Source organism: Giraffa tippelskirchi, chromosome 10 (assembly GCF_054371585.1).
Source record: "Giraffa tippelskirchi isolate mGirTip1 chromosome 10, T2T-mGirTip1v1.2.pri, whole genome shotgun sequence".
Classification (NCBI taxonomy): Eukaryota; Metazoa; Chordata; class Mammalia; order Artiodactyla; family Giraffidae; genus Giraffa; species Giraffa tippelskirchi.
In genome coordinates this window covers 13210335-13236056 of record NC_137284.1, presented here as the reverse complement: position 1 = coordinate 13236056, position 25722 = coordinate 13210335, and the positions used below count along the sequence as shown (strand labels likewise).

General features: G+C 45.5%; 1 protein-coding gene, 2 long non-coding RNA genes and 1 other non-coding gene across 4 annotated transcripts; 1 reads left to right on the top strand and 3 right to left on the bottom strand.

Moving 5' to 3' along the window:
• Positions 1-657: 657 nt before the first annotated feature.
• On the top strand, positions 658-24673 carry TMEM45B (transmembrane protein 45B). Its single transcript, XM_081534069.1, has 6 exons — positions 658-904; positions 20556-20751; positions 21227-21433; positions 22370-22554; positions 22996-23141; positions 24153-24673. Exons 2-6 carry the CDS (start codon positions 20571-20573, stop codon positions 24262-24264), a joined length of 831 nt encoding a protein of 276 aa, XP_081390195.1. The 5' UTR covers positions 658-904; positions 20556-20570; the 3' UTR covers positions 24265-24673.
• Positions 1702-3057, bottom strand: LOC145523553 (uncharacterized). Its single transcript, XR_014066697.1, has 3 exons — positions 2950-3057; positions 2402-2584; positions 1702-1925 (listed from the first exon to the last, which is right to left on the bottom strand). It is a non-coding gene; the product is annotated as an uncharacterized LOC145523553 (long non-coding RNA).
• On the bottom strand, positions 4659-4730 carry TRNAC-GCA (transfer RNA cysteine (anticodon GCA)). Its single transcript has one exon. It is a non-coding gene; the product is annotated as a tRNA-Cys (tRNA).
• LOC145523554 (uncharacterized) lies at positions 13828-16230 on the bottom strand. The gene is made up of 3 exons (XR_014066698.1): positions 16012-16230; positions 15601-15669; positions 13828-14877 (listed from the first exon to the last, which is right to left on the bottom strand). It is a non-coding gene; the product is annotated as an uncharacterized LOC145523554 (long non-coding RNA).
• Positions 24674-25722: the final 1049 nt, after the last annotated feature.

The window sequence follows — 25722 nt, the reverse complement described above, 5'->3', positions numbered from 1 at the left end:
TCTTCTGTGAACCCTTCCTGGTTTCCAGCGCCTGCAACAATAAAGTGAGCTGGAAGGCATGTGGAGCCTTGGGTCTCAGCCCTGACTTTCTGTGGCCCCAGAGAAGCTTTTACCAGGAGCATCTGTCCACACTCCTCTCCCAGGTTCTGATCGGTGGGTCTGAAATGTAGCTATGGCTCTTGCATTATTTTAACTTCCACAGGGGATGGGCAACAGATAGGGTGGGAATAAATGCAATAGGCCCACCCTTTAGCTTAGAGATGAGGGCACAGAGACCACAAGACACTATACAGACAGATGCGCATTCCCTCCTGGGAGCAGCTCCTTCAAAGGCTGGGACTTGAACTCCCCTGCAGCAGTGTCTCCAGAATCTAGAACTGCGTCTACCTAGTAGGCAGATTTGTTGGCAGAATTGTGGAGTTAATGAATGAATATAACACCAAGCTTCGGCCAGAAAACTGGTCCAGGATAGCGCAGTGGAGCCCGTGGAAGGTGCTCCCTCACTAGTTTGCTGGCTTGTTCACCCTATTTGCTCCACCTGGTAAACAGTCTTCCTTGCACCAGCCTGCGCTGTCGCCTCCCAGGCTCTCTAATTGCTTTGCATCATAGGAGGTCAAGGTTAGTCACAGCCAGCCATAGGTGACCGGGCCCGGCCCCTGTGGGAGCACACGCCTTAGGGAGTGTCTGGAGTCCGGGCGGGAAGGTCAGGGGCGTGGAGACCAGCGCCGGCTTTGAGACGGGAGGCCCAGTACCCGGGCAGGTGCGGGAGGTGGAGCGGGGACGGGGAGGGCCGGTTGGTGGCGGCCTGGCGGAGAGGGAGGGGCCGTCAAACCTCTGCTGGGTGGCGGCTGCACTCTGCGCCCTAGAAGGCAACGGACCGACGGCCCAGAGGCGCTCGGCGCAGGTGAGACGCTGGCTTCGGGTAAGGTAAAGGGCTCGGAGCGCGGCTAAGGAAGGGGGCTCGGTCAGGGGAGGCGGCGCGACTCGAGAGGGCAGGGAGGCGCTGGAGGCCCAGGGATGGGAAGCTAACTCGGGGCCCCCTCGGGGCTGGCCGATTGCGCACTTGGCGGCTCCCGCCTCGCCCCGCACCTGGGTCCGATCGCGGGCTGCCCTGGGGTGAATATTGCCGCGTCTCCACTCTGGCAGCGGGGACGGCTGGCGTCCCGCCTGGAGACCCGAGCTGCATTGCGTCCGGGGCTCATGGCGCATCCACCGCGACCCTCACTGGGCAGCGCCATCACCGCGAGGGCGCCGACCACATCCCCCTAGTAGGCAAGGAAGTCTGGAGGCTAACAGCAAGAGGCGATTGACAGATCTTGTTCCCTGAGCCATTATTTAGCTTCCACGAAGAGACTAGTGGGCCGAGAGATGTGAGGGGCAGAGGGTGAAGGTTAGCGGTGCTCGGAGAGGTTTTAAGTGTTCCTGTCTGGGTTCAGAGGGAGAGCCCCTGGCGACAGGAGCTAACCCTAGACGTGAGAAGCGTTTGTGTTGCAGCAACGGGGAAACCCGTCACTTTCTGAAATAAATCACTTTAAAATTTTAGCCAGGCGCCTGTCTAAAAGCGGAAATGACCCCTTCCTTCACGTTCTCTTCCACCACGGCCCTCTGCGACTGCTGTATTCCTCGCATCCCTGACCCTCGGCATGGTCGCCCCACCCATGGCTCTGCTCGGCTCATAAAGTGACAAATGGATTTTACCTGTATTTTTACATTCACTTTAATAAGTAATATAGCTTATGGTTAAAGGAAATGTGTCCTGTTTTTAACCCGATGTGCAACACATTCAATACAATCTGGGGGTTGCTCTTCGTTAAACACCGTTGGGGAGAAAAATACTTCGCTGTGAGCTGTGGGGCGACACCTGCTCTTCATGACTGAGAGCTTGTCTGCTTGATGTGATGTAGTTACCCTCTGTTCCAGCGTCTCTGCAAAAGATGTGGGATTAATATGAGGGCTCTATTGAATATGGCCCGTTAATTTTACAAGGGGAGAGCACCTCACATAGGCTGAGGAAAAGGTGTGGTTTCTGATTATGCATTATCTGTTCCGGTACCACAGGAGGCAAGCATTCGATTTTCTTTTCAAAGACCTTGGATTTCCTCTCACTTCTTCCATGCACAGTGGAAACAGAAGCACCCTGATTTGCTTATCTCACACTCTGCAATTTTCCTTACATTCTGTAGGTTCCTCCCTGCCTCTACTGGGGGATGTTGGTTATGATGGGCTAGGTGAAGTTATTCAATCTCACCAGTAACTTTATTTAAAGTATACCCCCAGAATATCCTTGGTAATGTGTCTTCCCTAATCTTAGCACAGAGCATTTCAAAACTGTTGGGATTTGGCCAGGGCTGAGGGAAAAGGGGGATAAAAAGAAAGAAAAACTTCCGCTTTCTTATCTCACCACCATCTTCAAGGTAATGTTGGCTGCCATGCTCAGCTGGTCAAAGTACAGATGTTACTTATGTAGGCTGTAATCAAAAGATTATCTCTTTCCCTCAAATGCATCTGCTCATTGAAAATGGATAAAGGCAATTTTCCTGTACATAGAGCCACTCCCGTAGCCAAAGTTCCTGTTATTGCAAACCTGTTTATGATTGTAAGAGAACAGAAGTCACTACTGTGTCATCAGCTAATGGCTGCATCTGTAGACAAATCTCCAGTCTACACTTGTTTCTATAGACAGGTTTTACAGCAAAAACTAGATTATTCACAATACTATACAATATTGAATATGGACAATTATTAGCCAAAGATAAGCGATGTAATTCCCACATTTTGTTTGAACTCAGCTTCCCTTTTAACCAGACAGCCCACTCCCCTGGGGTTAGAAACAGAGATGATTTCAATTTTAGCTGTTTTTGTTTCTTTTGTCTGTTCGCCTACATAAAAATAAAATGGGTCTCAAGGTACACGACAGAAGGAAGAAGGAGCCTCGAAAGATCTATCCACCTTGTGTGAAGAATTAAACAGCAAACGTCAAAGCACGTTCATGTATTCCCCTGGCAGGATTTAGATGTCTAAGCCATTATCCATCTCTTCCTGGTATCAAATCATAATGGGGTTTTACAGAGTACTGGGCACTTTCCTTAATAAGCAGCATTGTGAGGTCAGAGTGTTGTTGTTGCTGTTCAGTCACTAAGTCGTGTCCAACTCTTTTGTGACCCCACGGACTGTAGCCTGCTAGGCTCCTCTATCCATGGGATTTCCCAGGCAAGAATACTGGAGTAGGTTGCCATTTCCTTTCCAGGGGATCTTCCCCACCCAGGGATTGAACCCACATCTCCTCCATTGGCAGGCAGGTTCTTTACTGCTGAGTCACCAGGGAGGTCAGAGTTACAGCCCTATTTCATAAGTGAGGAAACTGAGACTTAGAGACAGTTTCTGTCCCAGGCCTATGTGGCAGAGCCAGATCTCAAGCCAGAAATCCCTCTATGACACCACAACTCCTTGTCATGTGCTCTTTGTTGCTTAGTTTGTTTAGATTGGGGAGTGGTTTGTGTTTTGTTTAATATATTCTGACTTGAACTCTTAGAGTCTAAATATAGAAACACTCTCTTGGGTACATTTTATGGCCATCTTTGTTCAATGTGATCACAAAATATTTTAGGGCTGAGGATAGCCTTAAAGATTGTTAAGATCAATCTTCTTGTTTTCAAAGAAGTGGATTCAGGGAGAATTAAGCAAACACCCCATGAAGCTTCCCCAAATGTACTTTGCTAATGAATTACAGAGAAAACCTAGGTCTCCCAGCATCCAGACAGTTGCTATTTCTGACATGTGGTCTCCTGAAGATTTCCTACCTACATAAATTGAGCGGTTTATTTCCATTGACTCTGTTGCTTTAGGGTCTGTGACAGCAAACCATAGCCCCTCTGAATCCTGGACTCAGATACCTGCAGATTCTTCTACTCTAACTGTATTCCACACCACATGAGGGAAAGAATCTTATTTATCAGACCTATTGTGTTATTCCTAGCACACTGCCGAAAGCCCTCAAAAAAAAAAAGTGTTTAATATACAGTATGTCAAACACACTTTTGAATAAGTATGAGATGTCATGAGAATTTCGTGTAGCTACAAGTCACAGAAGACCCTGGTATGGGGGCTCAGTAAGTAAGGAGTTTGTTCTTCTCAGCACCAGATGTCTGGAGGTGCAAAGTCCAGAGCTAGAGTAGGCTCATTCCACCCTTATCATGCTTTCATCCTCACTTGAGGACATGCAGCTCTTCTGTGCTTAATAGAAAGAAGGGCAGAAGGCATGTACCACTTGAGTCTGTCCCTTTTTTATAATATAGTAAGTCTCCTGTATATGAACCTTCAAGTTGTGAACTTTCAAAGATGTGAACATGAATTCCATCACCATCAGGTGTGAGGGAAACTGTAGCCTGCCCTCCGTCTCCTGTTGCTGACCATCCTTCAGCTCAACCATCTCCCCCCTCCTCTCCTTCCTCCAGTCAGTAACTGTTCTTGCCTGTTCACGCAATACCAGCCCCTGTGTGCCTGCTGTTGTACTGTGAAAGTGAAAGTGAAAGTGAAGTCGCTCAGTCGTGTCCGACTCTTTGCGACCCCATGGACTGTAGGCTACCAGGGTCCTCTGTCCATGGGATTCTCCAGGCAAGAATCCTGGAGTGGGTTGCCATTTCCTTCTCCAGGGGATCTTCCCAACCCAGGGATCGAACCCGGGTCTCCCGCTTTGCAGGCAGACGCTTTACCATCTGAGCCACCAGGGAAGCCGCTGTTGTACTGTACTACTGTACATTTCAAGGTACTGTTCAGTTCAGTTCAGTCACTCAGTCGTGTCTGACTCTCTGTGACTCCATGGACTGCAGCATACCAGGCTTCCCTGTCCATCACCAACTCATGGAGCTCGTACCAACTCCCGGAGCAGTACCCACTACAAGGTACCGTACTATAGGATTAAAAATATTTTCATTATTTTTGTGTATGTTTTTTATACATTATTTGTGTGAAAAGTATTATAAACATATTACAGTACAGTACTATACAGCCAATTGTATTGGGTACCTAGGCTAACTTTGTTGGATTTGCAAACAAACTGGACTTACAAACACACTCTCAGGGCTTCCCTGGTGACCCAGTGGTTAAGAATCTGCCTAGCAAGATACTGGTTTGATGCCTGATATGGCAAGATCCCACATGCCATGGAGCAACTAAGCCCACAAGCCACAACTACTGAACCAGCACTCTAGAGCCCTTGAGCCATGCTCCACAACAAGAAGTCTGCACACCACAGCTAGAGGGTAGCCCCTGCTTGCCACAACTAGAGAAAAGCCTGAACACAGCAATGAAGGCCCAACGCAGCCAAAAAACAAAAACAAAACAGACTCAGAAAGGAACTTGTTCATATGCAGGGGACTTACTGTAACATGAAGATCTTCCCAGGAAGCTCCACCCAGTAGACATCTTACATCTCACTGTTATAAAAATTACACCACACAACCACCCCAAACTGTAAGGAGCCTGAGAAAATCGAGTGTTTCAGTTGGATGTGTTGCCATTACAGCAAAATAAGGATCCTGTGAATAAGAAAGAAAGGATATCTGGTAAAGCAAATAGCAGCGTCTGCCACAGTGTGTTTTATGGGTCACTGACTCTGTTTTCTACATCTGCTGTTGTTTTTCATTTTGTTTACTTTTTGTTGTTTGGTTAACTAAAAAGCAATAAATAAGACAGTGGATCTAGGGAACTTTTTTGAAATTGCAAGTTCTAAGTCTGGCCCTGAGAAATGCTGATTATTTAGGTCTGGGATGGGTCTATGAATCCGAATTATAAACTGGGCACTGCAGGTAATTTGAATGCAGGTGGTCACAGGACTCCAACTTGAAAAACACTGAATTTGGAGGAGTTTGGCAAAGGCTGCTTCATTTTATTCCAACAGCTTTCTGTCTGTCTCCTCTTGAGGTTATTACTTTTTTTAATTCCCCATTTTGGTCAAAACAAATAAAATAGAAAAGATAGGAAAATTAGAATTCAGATTCAAGAGATCCAACATCTAAGTAATTAATCTAAGTTTCAGAAAGAATAGTAGGAATTACATAACAGAAGAAAACCACCCACAACTGAAGAGTATGATTTTCAGATTGAAAAGGTCTTTAAAGTAACTAGAACAATGACCAAACCAAACAAAAAAAGCCCAACATCAACTTACAACACCGTGAAATATCAGAACATGAGGATAAAAAAAGAGAAGGCCCTACAAACTTATAAATAGTTTTAAAGAATCTGCCTGCCAATGCAGGAGGCACAAAAGATGTGGATTCCATCCCTGGGTCAGGAAGATTCCCTGGAGAAGGAAGTGGCAACCCACTCCAGTATTCTTGCCTGGAAAATTCCATGGACAGAGGAGTGAGTGTGGCGGGCTACAGTCCATGCACACACATACACAAAAATCTGTTAAGTTCTACAAGGTTTTTACGGAGTCAATACTAAGCTGTCTCTTCTGAAGCAACCACTTTCAATGCTTTTTGCTACGTTTTTCTTTTATTTACCATCATATTCCCAAATAACATGCAAATATTGGCTCTTTTTTTTGGTCCACCATTCTAGATAATATATGCTGACATCCTACCTTGAAGGATGAGGTGTTTTTAAATTATTTTTTAATTGAAGGATAATTGCTTTACAGAATTTTGTTTTCTGTCAAACCTCAACGTGAATTAGTCATAGGAAGGATGAGGTTTTAGTTCTCTTAAACCCTCATAATTCCACCTCACATTCACTTCCCTTTCTTGCAAGGTCTCTGTATAGTTATATTCTAATATTTTCTGGTATAGTAATATTTAAGGTTTACATTTTTATGCCTATGTAAATATTCACAACTGAGCCATGTGATAAACCAAGATTTTTTACACCTCCTTTCTTGTATACCTTTTCTTTGCCGACTGGAGTTAGTCATTGCTGAATCTTTTTCAATTGCTTAGGTTAAGTACACATTACTATTAAGTTGGCCAAAAAGTTCATTTGTGTTTTTCTGTAACATGGAAAAAAATGAGTGAACTTTTTGATCAACCTGGTACTTCTAGCCTAACCTTTGACAAGATGGTAAAATCTCAGTAGTGTTAACCAACATCAAGTAAGCAGCCAGTTCGATTTTTTCTTTCTGGAAACATCTCTGACTCAGCCATTCCTTCTCTGAGCTCCTTCTTATCCTGGGAGCTCCTGGTCGGCCCTCCTTCCTGAGTTTCCTCCGGGTTCACCAGCTCACTTTGGAGGGCTGCGATTGCCGATGACTGTGACATCCTTTGCAGCTGACATGGCAGGAAACATTCCACTCAGTGTTAATAGAATGAGAACAGGTTTATCTGGAGTTGGCTGAACTCAAGTTTGAGGGAAGCTAAGTGTTTTCAAAACCTGTCTATGGGAAATGGGAGGAAGAGCTTGCCAGAGCAAGAAGGGCCACTAGTGAAGCCGGAGGCTGGGCAGCCATCTCGTTCACTGAGGAAGTGCTGGACAACTTCACTGAAAGTAGGGTAGGGAAACATTAAGCTTTTTTTCCCTTGTTGCTTGAAAAATAACCCATCTTTCAAGTCCAGATATCCCCCTTTTTCTCTAAGTATGTTGAAGTGGCAGCTGGTAACTGCCCTCTGCTGATGACATCCGTAAGCTGACTTTCATCTTCCTTCACCATGACTCAACCTGCTCAAATTCTGTTAACGTAATTTCTTTATGCCCAAAGCACTGTGAAGCCAAACAAACTGAAATGTCAGTTTGAAGCAGAAAAAGGTTTATTGCTAGGCCATGTAAGGAAATGAGGTGGCTCAAGTCCTAAAAAGCCCACGGTCCCCGAAGGGTTTCAGCAAAGCATCTTGAAAGGGCAGGTTGGGCGCGTGGGGGTGGGGGTCTCGGAGTAAAGGTGCACAATTCTCTGACTGGCTGATGGTGAGGCAATAGGGTGATGTCACGGGAGTTAACCTTATCAGTCCTTAGGCTCCAGGTCTGTGGCTATATGCTCACGGTCATCAAGTAGTTAACATCTTCCACTTGCTGGAGAAGGGGAGGTTTTTACATCTGCAAAACAACTCAGGAAATGTGCATCAAATACTGTTATCTGGGTACTTCAGTTCAGTCTCTCAGTCGTGTCTGACTCTTTGCGACCCCAGGGCTGCAGCATGCCAGGCTTCCCTGTCCACCACCAACTCCTGGAGCTTGCTCAAACTCATGTCCATCGGGTTGGTGATGCCATCCAACCATCTCATCCTCTGTCATCCCCTTCTCCTCCTGCCTTCAATCTTTCCCAGCATCAGGTCTTTTCCAATGAGTCTGTTCTTTGCATCAGAGGGCCAAAGTATTTCAGCTTCAGCTTCAACATCAGTCCTTTCAATGAATTCATAAAGGAGCTAAAGCAGAGATATGGGGAAAGGTCCCATAGGGTCCTTCTCAGTTACAGTTCCTTTTCATTTTTTGTTTCACAAAGGGATTTTAGAATTAGGAAGGGCCATGGAAATTACCTCTTCCAAACTATATCCATTTAATTGCTGAAAAACACACATACAATGTGAGAGTTTCAAGTTAAGTTTTATTTGGGACAAAATGAGGACCATAGGCCAGGAGACAGCATTTCAGATGGCTCTGAGAAACTGCAAGGGAGGAACTGGGATATATAGAAGTTTTGCAACAAAGGACTGGTAGTTTCCTCTGTGCTCAGGGACTATCTCCTGGAGAAGGAAATGGCAACCCACTCTACTAATCTTGCCTGGAGAATCCCATGGACAGAGGAGCCTGGTGGCTACAGTTCATGGAGTTACAAAAAGTCAGACATGATTGAGTGACTAAGAATTTCACTTTTTCCTTCCAGCCTGTTGGAGAGGGAAATTGTTCTTGGACTGTTCCTGAGTTGGAACTGGTTCATTAGGGAACTATTTCTGGAATTAGTCCATTTGTTTTGTAGGGTAAGATTTGAGTTGGGAACCAATTCAACTGGAATCAGTTCTTTGGGGAAATAGTTCTTGTCGGGATAGGCGGCCTAGTTGGAATTTGTTCATTTGTTTTGCAGGGTAAATTGATTTACCTGAGTTGGAAATTGGTTCATCTGTGCATCAGTGCTGGACTTTGTGTCATTTGTGTAGGAATTTGCCTACATCTTTTGTGTTTTGGTGCTATCAAACTTATAAAAATGGGAAATATTTCATCTATCCCAAAGCAAAACTCTTTGGGGCATACATTAGATACATTAAGACCAGAAGAGCAATGGCCCCTGAATGGCTCACAATTATACAGTCTCACAGAAGCATTTTGCAAAACAGAGAAACACTGATAACGAACCAAGGGGCTCCCTCGGTCATGAGGCATCCAATTCTGTTGACTTAAAACACAGTCACCAACGGAAAGTTGAGAGTTATGTTTTATTCAGTGGGAATTTTTAGGACTTCAAGCCTGGGAAACTGCATCTCAAGTGATCCTCAAGAGACCTGCTCCAAGGAGTGAGTGGAGAAGCCATGTTAAATAGAAGCTTGCAACAAAAGGGAGGTAGTCTGAACATCAAAAGTATTCTGTGAATTAAAGAAAACCAGATATCCCAAGTTAAGGAATTTAGTGCTCTTCTACGTACGGGAAGATGTAAGAGTGTGGGCTCACTGAAATCATTCCTTTCATATGCATCTCAGCTATCTGGGGCCAGTGTCCTGTGTTTTCACATCCTTAGTTTCTCCATGCTTACTGTAGGGAGTGGCTGCAGCCGATGGTTATGAGATCACTCAGGTATTCTCCTCCTTCCTGAATGCCCTGAGGACTCAGCAGCTTACACTGGAGAGCCAGATTCACTGATGATGATTGTGAAATCCTTGTGTACAATATGGAAGGAAATACTCCATTTCTCAATTCTGATTTCCCCTATAGGAGCCCCAGGTAATTTGACAGTGGAGAGCTTCAGCTCCAGCTTGGGGAGCTCTGCCTGTGAAGGAAAATTCCCTTTACAAGGCATTTTAGACAAAGGCCACAGGTCTAATGGGACTGGGAAGTCACATTAGAGTGGCTTTCTGGCTGGCTATGTTTTGGTTTATTCTGGTTATTCTGGCAACACGCAGACATCTAGTACTAACTGCTGGAGCTTAAATGAGAAGAACTTCTTTTAAGGTCCCCACCCCACCCCCACCCCGCTTCTCATTTCTTTCTCTTCAAACCCTCTACAAACAGGCAAGTGGCTATGGAAGCAATTGAGGAACTCTAGGCCAGGCTTACTCTCTGGCATGTTCTGAAGGTCCCACAGCCCACTGTGCCCCAGTAGCTGCCACTCAGTTGGATGAGAACTCGCCTCTCCTCTTTCTCCTTTAAGCTGAGCAACAGGACAATTAAAACTGTGTGGGCATGGGTCAGGCCTTAAAAGCCATTAGGGCACCTGCCACTTGAAGGCTCCCATGACAGGATAAGGGGGTCACAGAACAGACCAGGCTACCAGGCAGGGCGTCTTCCCCCACAGCAAGATTTCCATGTGCCATCTGGCACATACTGGCTCAAGCAAAACACTGAGCCCACTCCCCTGGCCACCACTTTCCTGGCAGAACCATAAGGCAGGCTATTCAGCCTGTCTTTCCTCTTACTTTCACCTCTTTCCCCTTTGGTATTAAACCAAGGGGAGACCTAGTCATCCTAGGAAAAACCGGCCTATGTCTTTGAGATGGAAACATCCCATCTGGTCTTCTCAGGAACCCTCCTGTTCTCTTTTAAAATGCCAGTTTTAGAGAGGGTAAAGTAATTTAGAAGTTGGCTTGTCCAAGGTATCTAGAAATCCTAAATTCTCTTCCTGCAAATATTCAGCTGTCTAACCAGGTGAGCTTGACTTGTTCCATGTGGCAGTAACGCAATTTTAATAAAACCTCTTTTGTAAAACGATTGGTTTTACATTGCTGTACCTGACTCAGGGCTGAAATCTTGAAATAAGAAGTGAGGCCTCTCTATTTTTTGTGTTTGTATGTGGTGATGGAAGTTTATTGAACAGCTAGGTCACTCCCAAGTAAAATAAGTAAGATACTGAAATAGTAATTACTGAACACTGGCTTCCTTTTACAGAGAAACTAAAGATATTTTTGACTATTAATGAACGTTTGGTGCCATCTTGAGATGTTCTCTAAGAAAGCAAATACTTTTAGAAATTACCACTGATATTTATGCTCACCAATCTACAGAATGCTAATATAAAGGTCAGCTCATGGTTGCTGAAGGAAAGTAGGATGTATGTTTTCAGTAAAGAAGGCATGTAGAATGGAATTGCATTTTATTAAGGAAAAAGGAAGTAAGTTTGACTTAGAGGTGACTAAGTTACCTCTAATGATGAGCAAAATAAGTAATGGCTACAGAAAGGTTTGTGGAAAGTAACACTGCATGGTACAAGTTTTCTGATGATGTTGAACTATGTTTATAACAAATTTTAAGTTCTTTACTTTTACATGATTTGCTCTGTATTTGCCTTTGAAATTTTTGTTACTTTGGCTAAGTAAATAGCTATTGTTTCACAATGACCTATGACCCTATTGTGTTTTAAATTTTTTAAAGTTTCTTTTGACAAAACTTCCCAAATCAAGTTATAATAGAGTTCTTTTGACCACTAGCTAACTTTGGGATGCTTCAAAGAGCCCCTGAAACACCCTAAAGGGAGATATTAAACTAATTAGGTTCACTTAGTATATTAAATTACATGGGAAGTGTTGTCAAATGAGTAATACATCTTCTTAGGTTATATAGTGTGGTAAATGGTACAGGGATTCTACATACTAGGTGGAATTCTGATATGTCCTAATAATATATTATCAATCATAATTCTAGTTATTATCTGAAACAGTTGCATGTCACAACAGTAACTGGGTTGCTTTGTCAACTGCTCTGTCATCAGACTTAAACATGAGTTCTTAAGTCTTTTGTTATTACAGACAGTTATGGTTTCACTGTGATGCCTTTGTGAAAATGCCTCCCCTTCAAGATTTATAAAAAGGACTTTTGGATAAATACAAGTTTCTGACTTTCTGACCATAGTGCTGAACTGAGTAAGAAATTGAAGAATTCTAATGGGAAACCTGATGGCTTCATAAAGCTGTTAACAAAAAGGATTAGTTACCTAGGACTGAGTGAACTGGTAAATATGGTCATAATTTTTGTGGTTTCCATCTAAAAATTACTGGTTCAAATCTATGTTTTCCAGGTATAAGAAAAACCTTCTCCTTAAACTAATTATGACTTACAGTAACTTGGTAAATTTTACCTTTTGTGAGCAGAACTGAAACATTTACCTTTTTTTTCCCCTCTCTACCTGGTTGATCCCGCCAGTAACATATGTTTATCTCAAAGATTAAGCCATGCAAAGTGTGTGTGGCCAGTACAATGAAACTGCAGACAGCTCATTAAATCAGTTATGGCTTCTTCGGTTGCTCAATTATTGCAACTGGATTACAATTAGTCATACTGATCACTGTTTGAATTTGTTCTTTGGTGTCCACTGTGTCTCCCTGTGCATTATGTCATTGTCAATGTTACTAGCTGTATTACTTACATCCTGTCTAACGTATTCTTATACGTTGTTTCTGACAGTAATCAAAGTGTCATCAGGCCTCCAACAAAACATCTTGAGAAAATAGATCATATTTATAACATAAAATAATTGTAATAGTGTGATTCTAGGTTTGGGAAGAAGCAACAAGGGAAAATGTCTTCTGGATTATAATTAGAGAGAATCCAGAGAATCTTTAATTATTGATGGGGCCTGGTCCAAAATTTAGCAACTAGAATGGCATATCAAGAATTTTTGCCTGAACCGGATGAGTCTTCCAGTACCATAGGATAAAAGTTGATCATGAAATGTCTCCCAAATATTGATCAAATTCCTAACCAAGACGGGAAGACCTGAGAAGTGCAATCAGCAGTTGCAGCCCTCCAACATGAGCCAGCGAGCCCTGAAGAAGGAGAATATCTGCCATCTGGCCACTCCCTATGGTGAACCCTGAGGAATACAGGACCGCAGGCCCCAGATAGCTGATACACTATCAAGGAAATGATTTCAATGAGCCCTGACTCTTGCATCTTCCCATACATAGAAAAGCACAATTCTTTAACTTAAAATGCTGCCTCCTGGGTTTGAAGTTCAATATTTCCAAGTCTATAGGAATAAAGTAGGGACTTTCAAGGGGAACAAAGGAGGACAAGTCTCAACATCTGGGACACCAGCACTGGTGGTGGACACTCAGAAAAAGATCCATCTGACAATTAGAAGAGTCATCGCCTGATTTTCCACAAGACTGTGGAATGAACTTGGACAGTGGGAGACTGTTTCAGGGAAAAATCGATTCTAATTCCAGGCTGGAACTGTTTATCTGACCCGCTTTTCATTGCTTTTGTTATCATAATCACGCATAATGGCCTGCCTCAGAGAATCCTGCCTCTCTGCCTGACTGTTAAAAGTGCCTTTGTTCAGGACTCTCTCCACCATAGATGGCAGAAAGGAAGCAATTATCACATCCTCTGCCTGAGGCTTACCATTTAGGACATATTTGCAAGATTAATGGTCTTTTTGTTTCCTCACCTCCCTCCATGCTGATCTATAAAAGAACCTAGCATCCAGACCCAGACAACATGGTTATTTTGAGACAATAGTCTGCATCTTCTCAGTCTCCTGGCTCTCCAAATAAAGTCGTATTCCTTGCCTCAACACCTCGTCTCCAATTCATTGGCCTGTCGTGTGGCGAGCAGAGCAAGCTTGGACTCGGTAGCAGCAGGAAATATTCCATTTCTTATAACAAACCAAGAAATTCTGATCCTGAGAGCTTATGTATCTTACTCAAGATCATGGAGTAAGTTCACAGCAAAATTTGGACCCAGGTCTTCTGACTCAGAGGCTAAAGTTATTTATTAGAGCTTCAGAAATAGTGGGACTTAGCCCAGGTTTGTTCTTCAGTCCTTAAGACAAGATCCCAGTACCACCTGATTTTCCTGACAGTTTGAAGAGGCTATCAAGAAATGTCCAGCTCCAATGCCAGCCCTTCTGTGGAGCCTTCTCAAATTCTCTGTTGAGAGTTACTCTATGTCCCCAAGCAATCACTGTCAGTATACCTCATGACGTTCAACTTTTCACAAGTATCTAGCTCCCTGCTAGATTATAGACCCCTTGCTAGTAGGGATCCTTTCTTATGCATCAAGTCTTGTATTTCATAGGTGCATGTCAAGGAGAAAAAAAAGGAGTAATGAGATCATCTTTTGTTGAGGAATCAAATGGAGCTGGGAGGTAACTGAGCTCATTTGTTGTTTTTTAGCTGTACTGGTTCTTCATTGTGGCAAATGGGCTTCTCTAGTTATGGCACTTGGGCTCCAGAGCATGCAGGCTCAGCAGCTGTGGCTCACAGGCTTCGTTGTTCACGCGTGTAGGATCTCAGTTCCCTTACCAGGGATAGAACCCATGTCCCCTGCACTGGAAGGCAGATTCTTAACCACCAGACCTCCATGGAAGTCCCTAACTGAGCTCTCGTTTGTGCTAATTTTGTTCCATATCATAATGAATTCATGCCAGAACAAGGTTCAAACTCATTCCGGTCTTATTCCTTTTGACCATGCTGTTCTAAGAACCCATCTCACAGAAAATAACAAGGTATAGTAACTGTCAAATTCTGAAGACAAGTGATGGACTTCAGAGGTGCTTGCGGTCTCTTAGGCTAGCACAGAGTAGGGATACACCTTGCCTGAAGTTCAGGACTAAGCCACAGTCCCATTAGCCTGTTGGAACTTTCAACACCACACCCTGTGATTCTTCTGCATTCTATGACTTAAGCAGCTCACAGGAGTGGCAAACAAGGAGAGGTATGAGCAAAGTGACAGAAAACTGAGTCAGGCGGTTGGTTCTGTTCCAAAGTAAACGCAGACCAGAAATCAAGAGCGTTTCTCCTGGGAAGGACAGATTCAGAAAGTATAAAAACCATGCTCTGCAGTAAAAAAATGCACTATATTCCTCCCATAACCTATTCCCGACTGACCAAACACATCCCCTGTTCCCATTTAAAAAAAAAAAAACACCACCACCCAACCACTGGCATCTCCAAGGTGACATGAAGGTTCACAGCGACTTCCCCACCTCCGGGTCAGCCACTCAAAGCAAAGGACAGTAGCCATGGTTCTAAGTGAGAGGACTAGGTTTCTCCCCCACTGAATGCAGGAATGGGAATTAGAGACCACAGAAGAGACAAAACTGACACTTATTACACACTTATTCTAGTTAGCTCCTAGACATTTTTGGTTCATCCTCACAAGATCCCTGTGAGGTAGACGTTAAGGTCCTTTTTTAGAAGGAGGGGTATTGAGATTCAGCGAGTTTAGGGGACTCAGCCAAGGTCTTTGACTTTTGAGTAAACTGTTTTTTTCCACTCCCAATTGAAGACAATTTCAAGACTTAACGCATTCCACCACCACCAACCCCCCCCCCCCCCAATACATACCCCATGGAAGAGAATAACATCTGGTCTTTTTGGTAAAGACCGTAGTGATGGTCGGGCACAGAGAGAGTGCTGGGCAACATCATCCAGCCACAGGGATGTCTGGCTGCAACCGTCTCTCAGCCTTTGAACCCACACTACGTGCAATACTTGTTTTTCAAGTAAGCTTCAGTGATACTTCCCTCTATAACCTTCCTCCTCTTTTCCTCAGGCTGGAGTCCTCCCTTTATTGTCACAACACTGTACACTGTATTAAAATAGTTAATATATGTGTCACAGTAGTTAAATTACCCTTCTTCAGCACAGTTTGACGTTATTGTAGGCAAAGCCCTCCCCTGAAGATTGATGAAATCCATTTTCAAGAATAAAAGGAGACAAGGGCACCAAGACAATTCAATGGGGGAAAGAAGAATCTTTTCAACAAATAGCAGGGATAACTAGATATGCAAAATTATAAAGCAACCATACCATGTGCCCAGGGGACAGCCAGAAATGCTTAATGAACAGCATGATATACCCTCAAATTATCTTCCATATTGTTTTCCCTGTTCCTGCAACCACATACCCATACACGTGTATATACAAATACCTGGGATGTTCACTGCTACATAAAATAGGATCGTGTTATAAGTGGTCTTTTCCATCTATCATGTCTCCGCCAACAGAACCTCATGGAAAGCCTTACAGAAGAACAGGCGTAACAGTAATTCATTCTTGATAGTGGTCACATAACATTCCACGGTGAAGAGTATCCCATGGTGAAGCAGAGGTCCAGGCCGTGAGAGCTGGTAGTCTACGCATCTGTATCCTGTCATCACAAATTTGAGGAAACTGGCTTTAATGCTCCCCTTGCTGTGGATGCCCAGTCCTTGATTCTGCTAATTTTGAGAAAGAACATGAAGCACTTGAAACAGTTAAGAAAATGAAATTCACTTTTCCTATATCTTTTTCTGATCCTCTCACTCACCTACGTACACCCTTTCCTTCACAATTCCTGCTTTCCCCAACTAAAATAGAGGGAAACACTGGATTTAAAAGGCACTGTATTAACTACAGGCAAACGACACCACCCATGGCTTCTCCTTTCCTCTGCACCACCTCCCCTACTCCTAGGACTCTCCTTTCCTTGCTCCCGACTCTTCATCTTTAGACAATGTCTACCTTGTCTTACATTTCAATTACCTTAAATGAGAAAGAGGGAATACAGATTGGGTGATGGTTAAAAACTAGGAGTATAAGGAAACAGATGAAGCCTTACTCCTTTTCCAGTGATCTCTGCATGAAAAGTTGCCCAAACCGCTAGCCTTCTTGATATCCAGCTTTAATTCAAAGCTACTATCCCTCAAAACATTTAACCCTCCTTTCATACTCCCATTTTATCTCGTGTGATATCAAAAGAGAAAAAACATATTAAAGACAAGGGAATTTGTCTTTGTGGAAAGAAAGTGAAAGTTGTTCAGTCATGTCCACCTCTTTGCCACCCCATGGACTATACAGTCCATGGAATTCTCCAGGCCAGAATACTGGAGTGGGTAGCCTTTCCCTTCTCAAAGGGATCTTCCCGAGGGATCGAACCCAGATCTCCCACATTGCAGGCAAATTCTTTACCAACTGAGCTATCAGGGAAGCCCATATTTGTGGAACCACTTTCTAATGTTTTCTTATCTGTAGCCTTCCCTTAGATTGAAGTATTTTACAGGATTCTGTGTATTCAAGGACGCTCACCCCTTAAATGTTTACTATTTAATATTTCAGGATTATTTTTTTAAGCTGGACTTTTCAAGGACTTAGTCTTAGTCTATCTGAATAGTATTGTACAAATTATTGGAAGTCTACATTTTTTACTGTTCTGTTTGAAATTACTTCATTTCCTCTTTTTCAAGACTGGACCCATCTTATCTCTCTGCTGCTGCTGCTAAGTCGCTTCAGTCGTGTCCGACTCTTCGTGACCCCATGGACTGCAGCCTACCAGGCTCTTCTGTCCATGGGATTTTCCAGGCAAGAGTACTGGAGTGGGGTGCCATTGCCTTCTCCGTCTTATCTCTCTAGACAATCTATAACATAGCTAATCTAATAACCTACTGGGCTTCCCAGGTGGTTCAGTGGTAAAGAACCTGCCTGCCAATACAGGAAGACATGTGTTCAATCCCAGGGTTGGGAAATCCCCTGGAGAAGGAAATGGCAACCCAGTCCAGTATTCCTGCCTGGGAAATCAGATGGACAGAGGAGCCTGGTGGGCTGTAGTCCATGTAGTTGCAAAAAGAGTTGCACTGAATGACTAAACCACCTATTAATTTGTGCTTTTTAAACTTTTTGATATTGGAGCATAGTTGATTAAGTGTTGTGATTGTTTCAGGTATACAGCAAAGTGATTCAGTTATGTATACACATGTCCTATTCTTTTTCAAATTCTTTTCCCATTTAGGTTGTTACATAATATTGAGCAGAGGTCCCTGTGCTATATACAGTGGGTCTTTGTTGGCAATAACTTATTGATTTGTTAATGACGAAACTTCCTCTGCTCCTCTCCCTTGTTAAATCAGCATACTCTGCCTTCCAAGTACATGGGAAGTTCAAACTGGTTTCTCCAGACAAGGTGCAGGTCCTAGGATCCACTGGTGTGAATTTTGAAACAGGTAGATGGGAAGGGTGAGGCTGGACAAACTGGATGGACGCCACTCAAGCAGACAAGGGCTGTTTCCATTTAGGGCTCTGCTTTTCAGAAAAATGGGGAAGGGCAAGGAGGATTTGCAAAGGTGGCTTTCTGCACTCTGACTAGGAAAGCAAAGGAGTGTCACAGGCTTGATCTGGAAAGGGACTTGGTTAAACATTACATGAAAACGAAAATTTTGAAAAATGTTTTCCAGTAGAGGACTGATCAAGAATGAGAAGGGGGCCTTCCCGTTATGGCACGGATAGGCAATTCCTTTCTGCAGCCCCTGCCCCTCTCCCCTCCACAATAAGCACACCGCTAGACAAAGTTATCAAAACCACCTAATTCAAGGAACTGGAAATTGGCCAAGGTAGACAATAAATGGAGAAGCTGTGGTGACTGTTAAGTTACTTGTTAAATAGGGTCCTGGAATGTCACACGGTGAGCCCACAAGAGAACTGAAATAAAAAAGCTGGTTACCCACAGGACCTGGAAGAGCACATTGTGGGGGGCAGGGTGCAGGCAGGAGGGGCAGGACTGGGGACACACGCCCTTACTAGGGTCCACAGATGGATTGTTTTAGGGTTCCCAGGGAAGCCAAACTGATCAATTCAGATCAAAACGAGCAGGGTTTGGATACGATTCGCAGGCTTCTCATCCAAGGGGTACACGGTGGGGAAGGCCGTGGGACCTCAGATTGTTTATCACTGTGACTCAGCAGCTGTTTGAAGGCCATGCTCACAAGAGGTTAGTGTCAGTTCAAAGCCCCTGCAGGCCACCTGCCACACAAAAGGTGCCAAGGCAGCGATATTACAGAGGCGTTCAGCTAGACTCTCAACAGAAGCCTTTATTCTTAAGAAACGATTTAGACCTTCAGGTAAGAACGGTGGGAGACCGTGGCCTTTTGGGTGCACCCTAATGGGGTCCCCCTCACGCAGTCCACATGACTTACTAAGATTTTTTTTTAATGTGGACCATTTTTTTTTTTAAAGCTTTTATTGAATTTGTTACAATACTGTTTCTATGTTTTAGTTTTTTGGCCACATGGCATGTGGGATCCTAGCTCTCTGACCAGGGATCAAACCCCCACCCCTGCATTGAAAAGCAAAATATTAACCACTGATTTGCAAGGGAAGTCCCCCTCAGTCCGTGAGGGGGACTGGCCATGAAAACAAGTCACTCGGCTGCCTGGACAGACACAGCTCATGATGGTGATGGAGGCAGGCTAAGAAATGTTTGGCTTCACAAGCTAAACACGGGAACGAATGCTGGGCAGTGAGCAGGGGAAATAAATGCACAGCTTTGCTAGCCTGCGGTCACAGCCCCAGCTGGGTGAGCAGCAGGCCAACCAGGAATTTAATAGGGAAAACCCTAGAAATGAGTCATGGAACAGTTGAGACTAAAGCTCTCTGCATATCTCTGGCTGAATGACAGGCTTTGTCATTTTACCAAATTTCAAAGACCTTATACTTAGAGGGGTGCATAAAAACCCTTAATTTTTCAAATTAGGTGAAAAAACAGTATTTTCAACACAACATCTTTACAGTGATATTTATTATCAATTAGCATTCTTTTGTGAATAACAGGGTATGTCTTTTGCTATTCTTCTGTGGTCTTTTCCTTACTAATGTGTAACAGCTCCATAGCGGAATATCCATTTATCACAGCTCCTGCAAACGTCTTCCGGAACAGTTTATCTTCTGATTGTTTTATACGTAAGATACTTATGCAGGTGATTTTTTCTTTTCAAAGTCCCTCTTTTACCCTTATGTTTAGGAAGGCTTTTCTAATGGAAGATCAGGAAGTATTTACCCATCCTCTGTCCCCTCCCTTCTATTAAAAAAAAAAAATTTTAGCTGAACCTGATCTTAGTTGCAGCACTGATTTTCTAGATGCGGCATGCAAACTTAGTTGCAGCACGTGGGATCTAGTTCCCTGACCAGGGATGGAACCTGGGCCCCTGCATTGGGAGCTCAGAGTCTTTGCCACTGGACCACCAGGGAAGTCCCCACGACCCTTTTATTTTACACATTTTTTTAAAGCCTTGGACTTCCTTGGTGACTCAGATGGTAAAGAATTTGCCTGCATTGCAGGAGACCCAGGTTTGATCCCTGGTTTGGGAAGATCCCCTGCAGAAGGGAACGGCTACCCACTCCAGTATTTTTGCCTGGGAAATCCCACGGACAGAGGAGCCTGGCGGTCTGTAGTCCATGGGATCGCAGAGTCAGACATGACTGGGCAACCAACAGTTTCACTTTAAAAAAAAAAAAAAGCCTCAGAGCTAGTGTATTCTCCTGGGCTTGTTAACTCACTGAACAGATAAGACTTCAGTGACATAACAGATTTGTTCTATGAGAAGGAGGGGCTCTTTCTTAATTCAGCTTACAACTCGGAAGCCTCAGTCATGGATGTTTCCTACAGAAACAACCATTTATGTCTTCTTCATTCAGCCACCTAACAGCTGTCTCCTTACTGTTTAGGTGTCCTGGGACTTGATGGCGAACTTCAAGGGCCATGCGCTCCCCGGGAGCTTCTTCTTGATAGTTGGACTGTGGTGGTCGGTGAAACACCCACTGAAGTACTTCTATCAAAAGGAGAAGAACAGCCAACTGATCCATCACTACCAGCGTCTCGAGATCATCGAAGCCGCAATCAGAACTTTATTTTCAGTCATCGGTAAGGTTGGGGGTCATCTGACTCAGGGAATTCTCATCAAACCCAGAACCCATTAAGTCATCTCCTGGCCCCTGTGAAACAAGTGTCTCCATCAGTAGGGGTGATGGAGAATTTTCAGTTGGGTGCTAAATATCCTACCATACCATCCACTGTGTACCAAGCTTTAGTAGGCTGATGGTTGATAGCACCTCTGTTGTTGGTTGTTTAGTTGCTAAGTTGTGTCTGACTCTCTTGCGACTCCATGGACTGTAGCTGTGTCGCTGCATTCCTATTGCTCTTTATCCCCCTAAGGAACAACACAGGCATGTCTGCAGATTCCTTGGCAAATAGCTTACATGGAGATAGTGGCATCTGAGGCAGCAACGTGGGTCCACAGGGCCATGGCCACCCCCACCTCTCCCTGGGGGTCACTTGGCCATCTGTTGGTCCTGGAGCAGTTCTCCCCTCCCTGACCTCCATTCTCGTTTCCCTGCAGGGATCCTGGCAGAGCAGTTTGTTCCTGACGGGCCCCACCTCCACCTGTACCATGAGGACCACTGGGTAAAACTCATGAACTGGCAGCACAGCACAATGTACCTGTTCTTCGCAGTCTCGGGCATTGTGGACATGCTGACCTACCTCATCACCCACGTCCCCCTGGGGCTGGACAGACTGGTTATGGCTCTAGCCGCCTTCAATGAAGGTAACGAGGTGGTATGGACAGAGATTTAGAGGGACTGGAGCACAAAAGATCAGAAATACTGCGAATTTAGTTACCTTCCCCAGAAAACCCCACTCTCTGAACTTGAAAACCCTACACAGGACCTGATCCTGTGCCCTGGATGGTACAGATGACAGACTCTATAAAGCAGTGCAGGAAAGTACAGGATTTTTAGCCAAAGTCAGGTGGTGTCAGTGGTAAAGAACCCACCAGCTAATGCAGGAGATGCAAGGGACACAGGTTCAATCCCTGGGTCAGGAGGATCCCCTGGAGAAGGGAATGGCAATCCACTCCAGTATTCTTGCCTGGAGAATCCCATGGACGGAAGAGCCTGGCAGGCTACAGTCCATGGGGTCACAGAGTTGGACATGACTGAAGCAACTCAGCACACTGGGCACAGACTCCTCCTGCCCGCCTGCGCGGCCCCTCCACACACCATCAGGCAAGGGGGTGACCCTCTGGTTAGGAGAGAAGGGCTCTGCACCTCACCCTGATGCAGCGCAGTCACTGTCTGGCTCCATCACGAGGCCCAGCAGCTCCCAGTGTAACTCATGTTAACTGGGAAAGTGCAAGCATGTCGTGATCCAACCCCTTCATCTGCTTCTGTACTGCAGGAAGAACCGAATAAAGGCTGAAGGAGGGTAAAACTGAATTTCAGGTATACGCACACGACTTGTCACACATCAGCAACATGTCACCGTCCTGTGTTGCACCCTACCATCTCGGTGAAGAGATGTTTAGATTCATCCTGTGCTGCTTACACACTTGCACACACACCCTGCATCAGAGTGTTGCCCCCAAGCATTATGCAAACTGACTTCCTGAGTGCTGGAAGATCTAGCTTTCACACAGACATTTCCCAACAAGGCTGAGGTCAGGAGAGGATCCTCGGGCCTGATGGTCCTCTGCTCCGCGCAGGCTTCCTCTTCTATTACCATGTGCACAACCGGCCGCCGCTGGACCAACACATCCACTCCCTGCTGCTGTGTGCTGTATTCGGAGGCGCCCTCAGCCTCGCCGTGGAAGTAGTGCTTCGGGACAACATCGTGCTGGAACTCTTCCGCACCAGCCTCCTCCTCCTTCAGGGCACCTGGTTCTGGCAGGTAAATCCACGCTCCTCACCTGGTGCAAGCCAGGATGAAGCAGGTGTGCTGAGCGGGCCAGCACTGATGCACCACATGAAGGGGCTCAGGGCCCGCGTCTCTGCCCGCCCATGACCTCTGTGACCTTAGCCATCCACATCCTGCTGACACATAAACAAGCAAGCAGGCTGAGGCTGTCCCTGACCGACCTTCCCAGCAGAGCTACTAATACGGTTATCAGACTCTCCTTGCTAAACTGCTCATCTGCAACGTGGGCCCTGAAACTTTAAGCAAGGCCACACTGAACCCAGAGCTGAGAGCGATTCCCTGCACAGAGGCCGCTCGACACCAGCAGAGGGGTGGGGTGTGAGCTGTCTGGGTAACCGCAAACACTGTGGCAGGCTCGGGGGCTTCGTGGGCCCAACTAACGGCAAGGCTGGCTCCTCTGTTTTAATCCACCAGATTGGGTTCGTGCTGTTCCCGCCTTTTGGAGCCCCTGAATGGGACCAGAACAATGACGACAACATCATGTTCATCACCATGTGCTTCTGCTGGCACTATCTAGCCGCGCTCTGCATCGTGGCCGCCAGCTACTCGCTGGTTTACTGGTAGGTCCAAGAGGAGGAGATTCTTGTCAAGTGAGTCCTCCTCACCAGCCCTGTCCTGAAAATGTATCACCCCACACTGTTCTCCAGTGACCACCCCTCCTAACTCAGCAGTGCAAACATCCACCACTTGATGAGTGCCAGTCATACACCTACTTCTGTACAAGGTACTCTGTGCCTGCACACGAGGGTGATGAAATCTGAGAAGACAAAGGACCTGTCTGGTCACAGAGATCCGACTGACCCAGGTTTTGAAGGCAGTTCTGGTGGGTTTTAGGCCGGAGGTTTGACAGAAACAGCTCTGCATCAGGACTCTGTCCTGGTTCACTCGGAGCCCATCACCTAAGTGCTGGGTCCAGGCACACGTGACCCTCAGGTGAGACACCACAGCAAGAGGTGGTTCACTACAGCACTGGTACTCCAGGTCAGGAGAGCAGCTCTGAGTGCCAAGCACTGCCTGTGCCCCGGCACTGCGGTTACACTTAGTGTATAAATCACCTCGCTTCACGCTCCCCCTGTGAAAGATGCACGTGATGTCTGTAGCTGGGGAAACCAAGGCTTAGCAAGACTGGGTAACCGGGTCAAGGTCACCCCATGAGTCAACGGCAGAGCCCAAGTCTAACCACCACGCACCTGGTCCTACTAGTTGTGTGTCGTCAGGGATGCCTTGTTCTCTCCTGGTTGCTGATCTCCCTACCCAATGCAGAGATGCTTCACCCCGAGAGTTCCACACACATTAAACAGCAGGGAAACAGGCCATGGTTCCTTTTAGTTCTACTGCCCGGTCTGTGAAATGTTTACCTGGGGGTGAGGGGAGACCTAGGTCCAGTCTCAGTTACAACACTAACCTGTAAGTACTACTGACCAGAGAGTCCTGTCTAAGCAGTCAGAAAGGCAGTATTTGAAAGAGACAGAGAGGATGCTCTGAGAGCCAGTGACTGCCTCTGCACCCCTGGGTGATGAAGTAAGTCAACCTGAGGGCTCACCCATCTGCCCTTGCTGTCCCCATTACAGCTTCTTGACGCGGGTGAAGAGGCCAGAAGACAGAGAAGTCATTGGGATTCAGAAGCTGAGGTCGGATCACATATACCAGAAGGCCCTCCTGAGTGGCTCCGACGAGGAGTAGGGGCAGCTCCCGGTCAGCAGCGGAGGGTGGCGTGTCCTGTAGGTGCTCGGCCAGCGATTAGCAGGCCAGCTCCCTGCCTCCACTGCCACCCTCACTGTGATCTGCTCCCAGGGTCCCACCTTCTCGCTTAACCAACTAAGGTCCGTGTGGGTGTGCTATTGTGTCGAGAAAAATGAAGTCAACCTATGTGTGTGTCTCAGAATAAGGAGAAATCAGACTGCAAGTTTCAGAAGAGGAAGTGACCTCCTGGATAAATTCAGAATACAAATCCAGAAGAATTTACTGTTTTTGATAATTTAACCCCGTTTCTCTCAAACGCGGCAGGTACTTTCCTATCAGAAATCAAGTCAATAACAGAACCTTTAAGAGAGACAATTCTAATTTTTTTTAAGTAAAATAATCCACAAGCTTTGGTATTTTAAGTATTACTTGTTAAGCATCTCCTAACTAATCCTAATACTCCAGAAGACTGCAATACCACATACTGTTGATAAACAACGAGGTTCGGCCAAAGTGACTTTGTATTTAACCAGAAAGCCAGTCTGGTCCAGCTGAGGGCTGAACTCAGATGTTCTTACTCCTCTGCTGCTGCTGCTAAGTCGCTTCAGTCATGTCCAACTCTGTGCGACCCCACAGACGGCAGCCCACCAGGCTCCGCCGTCCCTGGGATTCTCCAGGCAAGAATACTGGAGTGGGTTGCCATGTCCTTCTCCAGTGCATGAAAGGGAAAAGTGAAAGTGAAGTCGCTCAGTCGTGTCCGACTCTTAGCAACCCATGGACTGTAGCCTACCAGGCTCCTCCGTCCATGGGATTTTCCAGGCAAGAGTACTGGAGTGGGGTGCCATTGCCTTCTCCGTCCTACTCCTCAGAAGTACCTAATGACAGGGTGCTGAGAGAGCTCCATAATGAAACACAGAGAAATGTCAGGTCAAGGGAGGCCTTGTATTTAAACACAGCTGAAAGCAAAGGATAAGAATCCTGCAAATCCTGCAAACAATGTGAATCTTGAATGAAAACTCTGGATACGTAAGTCTTAGTTCTGGATCCTTTTTTCTTTTTTAACCTTCCTTCAACAAATATTTATTAAAGATTTACTTTGCACCACCACAGCAGTGTTTGTTAAGGATTATAAAATACGTGTCCAGCATGGAATTCAGCCTAAAGGGAGAGCTATGAGCAGTTCCATGCAGGGTGACGGGTGTCCCCGGGACATGAAGGAGGGGAGAAGAAGTGGGGTGGGGGTGCCCTGTAGAAAAGCACATCCCAGGCAGTGAGAAACCAGGTATGAGCTCCCCAGTGAAGAAAACGTGGAGTTAATCAGGCTCTGGAAGAGTGGGTTAGGACAGATGTGAAAGGCCGTGTGGGCCCACAGCGCCACTCATTCGTACAGGATTTCCCAGACCTTGAAATGCACTCAATCTCGTGAGGTTCTCACAACTGCCTGCACTGCAAGAACAT